At 35.3% G+C, this 8552-nt stretch overlaps 1 protein-coding gene across 1 annotated transcript; it reads left to right on the forward strand.

Annotated features, from left to right (window-relative positions):
* The first annotated feature begins 5611 nt into the window (after nucleotides 1-5611).
* On the forward strand, nucleotides 5612-7656 carry LOC123239594 (cytoskeleton-associated protein 2-like). Its single transcript, XM_044666861.1, is given in 2 exon segments — nucleotides 5612-5666; nucleotides 5669-7656. Coding segments are annotated over 2 exon segments (2043 nt in total).
* The last annotated feature ends 896 nt before the right edge of the window (nucleotides 7657-8552 follow it).

Here is an 8552-nt window from a genome sequence, read left to right on the forward strand (position 1 = left end):
TTTTGCTGGACCTCAGGGGGAAATGTTTGTTTTAAATTCAGGGAATTGTATATTTGGGATTGGGAAGATGCCATTTAAAAGTATGTTATATATTTCCTATGGACACGTGGGGACTTTGAAACTACATTTCCCATGATTCCTCATGGCAAACAGGAAGTATGATGATGTAAGAGAGGGGATAAGTCTCCTGGGTGAGGAGGAAGTTGCCTTCTTAGCTACCAGGCACAGGAAGGTATGAAAGGTAAAATGGCTGAGGCGGCAGTTTGAATACTTACAGGCGTGGTCTAATGATTTTATCTCTATCAGCATGGCTTTATTTAAACTACTAATTTCTATTATTATCTCAGTCTTTATCATTTTTAATCATAACATCCACAGTGTTTTGCTTTCTGTGTACAATGTTCTGGTTCTGCTCATTTTACTCTGCATCAGTTCATTGAGGTTCTCCCAGTTCATATGGAAATCCTCCAGATAATCAATTCTTATAGCACAATAGTATTCCATCACCATCATATACCACTATTTGTTCAGCCACTCCCCAATTGATGGACACACCCTCATTTTCCAATTTTTTGTCACCACAAAGAGCGTGGCTATGAATATTTTTGTACAAGTATTTTTCTCTTTGGGGTACAAACCCAGCAATGGTATTGCTGGATCAAAGGGTATGCATTCTTTTAAAGCCCTTTGCGTATAATTCCAAATTGCCTAATGAATTAAAATTTTTTTTAATCTTGAGCTTTGTGGCTCAGTGGATAGAGAGCAGGCCTGGAGATGAGGTTATGGGTTCAAATTTGACTTTAGAAGTTTCCCAGCTGTGTGACTCTGAACAAGTTATTTAATCCCTATTGCCAAGCTAGCCTTGGAGCCAATACTTAGTAATGATTTTTTCCTTTCCTTTCCTTTTCTATTCTTTTGAAGGTTCTTTATTTTTTTTTTAGTTTTATTTTATTTTACTAACAAATTTCCACATAGGTTTTCTGAAGTTATATGATTCTTTATTGTCTCCCTCCCTTCCCCCCTCTCTCCTGGAGTTGACAAGCAATTCAAATGAGGTTAGCTTAGAAAATCCCAAATGCTGCCACAAAGATTTGAACATGACCAAAAAAATGACTGAACAATAATAACATTATTATTATATAACCATAATCACCTATACATATTGAACAAGAATAATTAATAGATAATTCAGACAAAATATTTCAAATTCAAGGTGTGTTCAGTCTGATCAAACTTTTCATGGGTTCTTAATCATTTGTAGCGTTATGGATCCCTTTGGCAGTCTAATGAAGCCTACCAACTCCACATAATAATTTTAAATGTAAAAAGTAACATTTACCTGATTATAATGAACTCAAATTTTAGTGAAATTAAAGATGTAATTTTTATTCAAATGCAATTTTACAATTAACCTGAAACCTATCCAAAAGCCTCTTGGGATTTCACAGAGCTCAGGTGAAAAACACCTGACTAAAGTATTCTGCTAGAGTTAGATGGTCACCCAAATAAAATAGAAGCATTAACTGGTTTTGCTGAAATGTTTTAATTTTTTTTCCTTATTTTTAATCTTTGTTACAAAGGATGACTTTCTAGATGCGGAGTGGAAAGGCATCAATAAAAATAAGCTTATAAATAAAAAAATCTGGGTTATCTTAGTATTGATTCCAAAACAAAGGTAATAGTTTTGGGGTAGTTTTATACTATTATTATTTTCATTTTACAGTTTGATAACTATCTCTGATTTGATATCTCAGTTCTCAACAGTTTGAGAAACTGAGGCAAATAAAAGCTAAGCAACTTGCCCAGGGAAAATATCTGAGAAATTATTTGAACCTAGACTTTTGTTACTCCAGGCTCAGTCCTCAATTGACTGTGCCACTAGCTGCCTCTCTGGGGGCCCCATTGAAGTTATGTAAATTAAATATGTAGTGAATTTTGGAAAGATTGTCAACGCAGTTTCAACTTTAGCTACTACTAAGCCACCATCTTGAATCTGCCCCTTGTAGTGAATTTTGTCAACATGGTTTCATGATTTTCTTCTGCTTCTGTTTATTTTGTGCATGAATAAGAGCAAAGGTAGTGTTAGTAGGAGTAATCCAAGGCCGAGGCTTATTGACTGGGAAAAAATAGGCAGGAAAACTACTCTTTAATTAAGGAAAGGGGTTCAGTGCTAAATTAGGTCTCACACAGCTGCCTGCTACACACCCACACAGGACTGAAACTCCTTGCTCTGATCACTGACACCTGGGAGAGGCAACCTGGCTAAATTGACAACTCCAAGGAACTACCAAAGTGGGAAGCTTAAATACCTTTCTAGGGAACTTGGGGATTGAGGATGAAAGGAATAGTTGATTGGTTTTACAATGGTAACAAAGGAAAATGAGGAGTCTCAGACAGGAATAACCGTGAGTGGCTGATGCTTTACAAAGGACACAAAAGGGAAAGATCTAGCCAAGGGCTAGGGGGAGAAACCATTGGGACATTAATTACTGTCTAAATTTCTCTGAATGGAAGGGAAAGTTAAAAGACTGGCATTCTGCAAACCCAGTGAAGAAGAATGTGAGTAAATTTCCCTTCCTATATCCATCTCAAACTGAAGAAACTATTTAATTTTTGTATATTGCCCTCAGAGGATCATTTTTAATAGCTAATAACCATTGTTTTTATAATTTTATTATGCTTACTTTTATTCTCTTGATTATTTATTATAGGTTTATTATAATTATATTATAAACATATATCATTCTGTTGTCATCAAAGCATTTATCCACCCATGTTTTAAATTGTTTTCAACAATTATAGATAAAACTTTAGACCTATTTCATATTTATGATATTTGTGATACTTGTGCTTAAACATGGATGACCTGCACGTTGGTCAAGATTATGCTTGTGGAAATGATGATAACAGTGAATATGGGAATGAATCTGACCAGGATATATTTTTCTAGGCATTAATAGCCAGGCATGATCAGAGTTACCCCACCAAATTGACTCTGAGGAGACTTAAAGATAAGCCTGAGGCATCTATATGGGCATAAATCCTACATAAGAGTAAATACCATCTTGACCCTGAAATAAACCTCTAAATCTTATAAATGACTCTGAGGTTGTTCCCTGTTATCTTATCAGGACTCAGGACTTAGCTCTGACATACAATAGAAGCTGTGTACATAACATTCCAAATGGACACCTAGCATTTCCTATTGCATGAATTATAGCTTCCCTAGATTACTCATCCCCAATTTTCCACAAATGAAAAAATACAGAAACTCAAAGTTTTGTCTGCTCAGGGAACTTAGTTTGGGGTGTGTGTGTGTGTGTGTGTGTGTGTGTGTGTGTGTGTGTGTGTGTGTGTGTGACCTCTTTCTAAGGAAATAAGCATAATTGCTGTGGAAACTGTTTTCTGTTTGATTATTTTTCTAGAGTTAACAAACATAGGGTTGGGTTTTTTCCTGGTTCTACCAAATTTTAATTATATCCGAATAAAAGGATGAGGGAAGAAGTTATTTGTAAGATTTAGGGGTTTATTTCAGGGTCAAGGTGGTATTTTTTTTTAAGCTTTTAAAATCATTTTTATTTAGGGATTACATTCTGCAAACAAGATACATATGGATCCATGTGTGGGTATGCAGCTATGTACAGATTTGTATGTACATGGGTTTCTTATGGACACAGTATATATTTGAAAGTAAATATGCCCCAGGTTTTTAGAGGGAATTTATTTTTACCCAATTTTCTTATTATACTTTCTTATGGTTACCATTTTATATATTTCTCAGTATACTATCGTACAAGCTTTTATTAAAATCTTCTAAGTCTACTGACTGAATTTTTTCAAAATTATTAGTAACTTTTAAAATTTTATTTTTGTATGCATATGTTATCTCTCTCACTGCCTTCCACTACTTTAAAAAAGAAAACAAAAAACTTCATAACAAATATACATGATCTAGTAAAACAAATTTTAACATGGACCAAGGCCAAAAGAATCCTGTGTTTTTAAGTCTATCACCTCTCTGAAAAAAGGTAGATAGTACCTCTCATCTTTAGTCCTCTAGATGCACGTGATTTATCTTTGCATTGATCAGAGTTCTAAGGTCTTTATGAACTGTTTTTCTTTATAATGTCATTGTATAAATTGTTCTGATTATGCTCACCTTACTGTGTATCTGTTCACAGAAGACTTTCTGGCTTCCTCTGAAACTGTCCAGATTATTTTTTTCACCATTCAATGATATTCCATGACATGAATATGTCAAACTTTTAAAAATTATAGAAAAAAATCTTTAATCAGGACAAGGAAGACTATGACCACAGAAACCATGCAAAGCCAACTGCCCTGGGATAGCTCCATCCTGGAAAAGACTGGCAGTAACACAATGACTGGGAATTTCCACTGCACTGCAGAACAATACTGGTTCTAGAAAGGCTTGGGACAGAAGATGTAGCCAGAGGCTAGGGTACATGAGAATAGACTAGATACTGGAGGAAAGATTACAGTGATTGAAAATGCACTCAATTTTTTCCCCTGGGCCTTTCTTTATTAATTAATTGCAAAATATATTTCTATGGTTACATGATTCATGTTCTCTTCTTTCCTTCTTCCCTGCCCCATCCCAGAGATGACAAGCAATTTCACTGGGTTACATATGTACTATAATGTAACACCTATGTCCATATTATTAATTTTTGTAATAGAATAATCTTTTAAAACCAAAACCCCAAATCATATGCTCATATAAATAATATGTTTTTCATCTGTGTGAAAAAGTTCTTAAGATTAGAGGATATTATCCAATCTAGGGTGATTTAAGAATTAAATTTTTTTTCTTTCTGTCTTAATTTCTGTCTTAATTATCCTAGAATCCTCTCCCCCACTGGGGGAGATACTCCAGAAAAAGCAGCCCCACTAGAACACACCTGCTTTTTGGCAGCTCCCTGATTTCCCAAGGTTACCTTCCAAACCAGGGTTACCTCCTAATCAGTGGATATCTTGTCCTTGTTACTCAGCCACCTAAATAAGGAAAGTGGCCTGGGCAGCCTCCTTTTGCCCAGTGTATAAAAAGTATAAAACCCCCAAAGAGGGTAAATCCACCCTTGTTCAGAGCTCTGTTTATCCACTTAGCAACTGCCCCTCAGCCTATGTTAATTAAACATTTTATCTTCTAGCCTTTCCTAATTTATGAACTTCCTGTCAAACAGAACTCCGTGGCAAGAATTCTCTTTCCTGAGGGTCTTGGGACCCTCTGGGTAGACAAATTCCCTCAATATGTGGCATCAACAGGGAGCTGGCCTCAGAACCAAAAACTGGATTTGAGGCCAAGAAAGACAAAACTGGTCTCTGCTTTCAAGGAGCATCTTTTGGGGAAGATCTAGAAATAAGCATGCAAAAACAAACAAACAAATAAATAAGCAAATAAATTAAGTAAAAAGAAAAAAGTAAAAAAATAAAAATAAAAATGTATAAAGGATATGTTAAGTCTAGTCTCAGGGGGAAGGCACTAAGATTAAGGAGGACTGGAAAAAAGTTTCTTGAAAAAATAAGGTGGGGGGGATTAGCTACTGAGGAGACCCTATCCCCTCACCCCAAAGACCACCCCGCCTTCGTCATGAGCGCCATCACCCTGCACCTGCCTGCTAGTCAGAGGTCCCAGCCTCTGTTCAAAGCAATAGTAACTGTAATAGAAAGGCATCTGGAGACACAATCCAGAAGGTACCAAAAGCTCTGAAGCTTACTAGCACCAAAATGGATGATAAAGAAAATGCTAATCGGCCCATATGGAGAAAAATTATTCCAACAGTAGAAAGAAATGGTGCTCCTTTAAAATCTACCAATTTATTGACAAATTCAGCTATAGATATTGATGCATGTTATCCTAAGAACTATGATCAAATTATACAAGTGCCATCAAATGAAGATGACCCTAAAATTCGCAGTATCTCACTTAGCCAAACCTTTCGCCTTCAAAGAAATAATAATGAAAAACAACTCATTGCAGAGAAGTTGAAGCAAGATACTGCGTTGCTAAAGAAACCAGTCCTTGGTTCTTATCGTGGTAGAGTTGTCCAATCTAAAGTTAACTCATTTCGAAAGCCATCAACAGTTACAGATGAAAGTTCTATGACAAGTAAGAAAACTTCAAATACTGTTCTTAAAACAAGGCCTCAGTCTGTAAGTAGCAGCAACTTACCTGTGAAAGGTTGTCAAATAACAAGTGTTTCCACTAAATCCGATAGCACTGCTACTTCCCAGAACAAAACAACTTTTCAGCGTTATGGGAAAAAGCAAATTGACTTTATCCAGAACAAGGAGAAAGAAGCCATTGTTAGAACCTCTGCCAATGTTACTATCCGAAAAGAGCCTAATAAAAAGATAATACCTCTATCAAAGCCAGTACTATCAAATGTCAAGACAAATCTGAATTCTGGTAAAAAAGAAAATGAAGCTCAATCAAAATGTAAGACATTTGGAGCTGCAACCACTCGTGTTTCTGAAGCCAAACCTGCTTCATCTTTCAGTACCAAATTCAGGGAAGATTCCAAAATTGTTGATAAGAGAAGATACACTTTAGCAAAAGCACCAATCAGTACAGGAAGAACTACCTTAACCAAAGAATCAGCAGAAGAGAGAAGAGCTCGTCTGGTTGAATGGCAAAATGACAAAAGAAGAGTAATTAAAAGATCATCTACAATTGGTCTCTCGGTTCCACCTGCTGCACCTGCTGCACCTGCTCCACCCAACATGGAATTACCAAAAGAAAAACCAGTTGAATCTTTCTGGACCACCATCGCAGAAGAAGATGAGCAAAGATTATTCACTGATAAAGTTAACAAAATATTTTCTGAATATTTGAACTTAATTAATAAGGGATGTCCACGAGAAGAAGTACTTTTAACACTGAAAGAGCTCATTGTAAAAATTCCAGATGCCAAGAAACTTGTTAAGTATTGGGTATGCCTTGCACGCCTTGAACCAGTTACAAGCCCTATTGAAAATATCATAGCAATATATGAAGAAGCCATTCTTGCTGGGGCTCAGCCTATGGAAGAAATGCGACATGCACTTGCAGATATTCTAACAATGAAGAGTCAAGTGAAGAGCAATGATGGGGAGAATGATGATGAGGTTTGTTCGGCTAATGAAGAGGTCAAAAAATTATGTGATGAAGTTATAAATCAGGATAAAGTTGATGTAGATGGGACATCAACAGAGGAAAATTCAGAATCAAAAGATATAGATAAAACAAGGAATGTAAAACTACAGGTGTTCGAAAGAGAGCAAGAGGAAAAAGCAGAAGATTCAACAAGTGTTTTAGGGACTCCTGATAAGGAAACCAGTGGGTCTTATGTCATTAAATATAATGTGTCAACTACTCCATACTTGCAAAGTGTGAAAAAGAAGATGAATTTTGATGAAAATAGTGCTTCGTTTAAGGATTTGAAGTTTCTGACACCAGTGAGGCGTTCTCGACGTCTTCAGGAAAAGTTTTGTAAATTACCAGATATGTTAAAAGACCATTATCCCTGTGTTTCTTCACTGGAACAATTAGCAGAACTGGGAAGTGAAACCAGTGCTTATATATGCCGTCCGAATACTGCATTATGTACAACTTCCCTTGAAGAAGAAATAGAACAGACAGAAATGAAACTTTAATAAGGGAAGAAATATATTTAAAAATTCTTATAAATTAAGTATATGTCTTTTAAGTTTCACATTTCCCACAGATATGTAGATTATTACCTAAGTTTTCACTACATTTATAACTAATAAGGTACTTATGTAACTGGATTTTACTTGCATGGATAAGGAGATTCAGCCTTACTGTAAAAAAAGGAACAAGTTAGAGACTTTTTTTTATATTGGTAGAGACTGTTTGAAAAAAAAAAAAGGCATACATTTTGTATTTCTATATTATACTATTTTTGAGCAAGAGAAATCTCATTTTATTATTTGAGTATAACATAGCTGACTGTTGTATATACCTACTTTTTTTACAATTAATTTAAATGGATGTATACAAATTTAATCAAAAGAACAATGTTAAAAAGGAAATTTTTCTAGAAATGTGTTTGTGCTACAGGAAATATACTAATAGATATGTTTCTTTTTTTTTTTCCTTTAGAGGAAATATATTATTCAATTTAGTAAGAATGAAATATTCACTTTAATAGAGATTTTTTGAATAGAAGCTACATTCATTTAACATTAAGGTTGTTTTGCTTCCCAACATTTCCCAAAAATTAATATCCAAACTATGTAGTTTTGTTAAGCTTTTTAAAGATAATAAAGTTTACATTATAATTCTTATCACAAAAAAAAAAATAAGGTGGGACTTCAACTAAGACTTTAAGGAAGCCAGAGATGGGGCTCTGTGGCTTGGTGGGCAGAGCGCCGGGCCTGGAGATAGGACCTGGGTCCAAATATGGCTTCAGATTCTTTCTAGATGTGTGACCCTGGGCAAGTCACTTAATCCCAATGAATGGTTAGGACATCTCCTTTTTAAGTTCATTTATTTATTTATTTAGGAATAATTTTTACATGGTTACATA

This window comes from Gracilinanus agilis, chromosome 3 (genome assembly GCF_016433145.1).
Source record: "Gracilinanus agilis isolate LMUSP501 chromosome 3, AgileGrace, whole genome shotgun sequence".
NCBI classification, from domain to species: Eukaryota; Metazoa; Chordata; class Mammalia; order Didelphimorphia; family Didelphidae; genus Gracilinanus; species Gracilinanus agilis.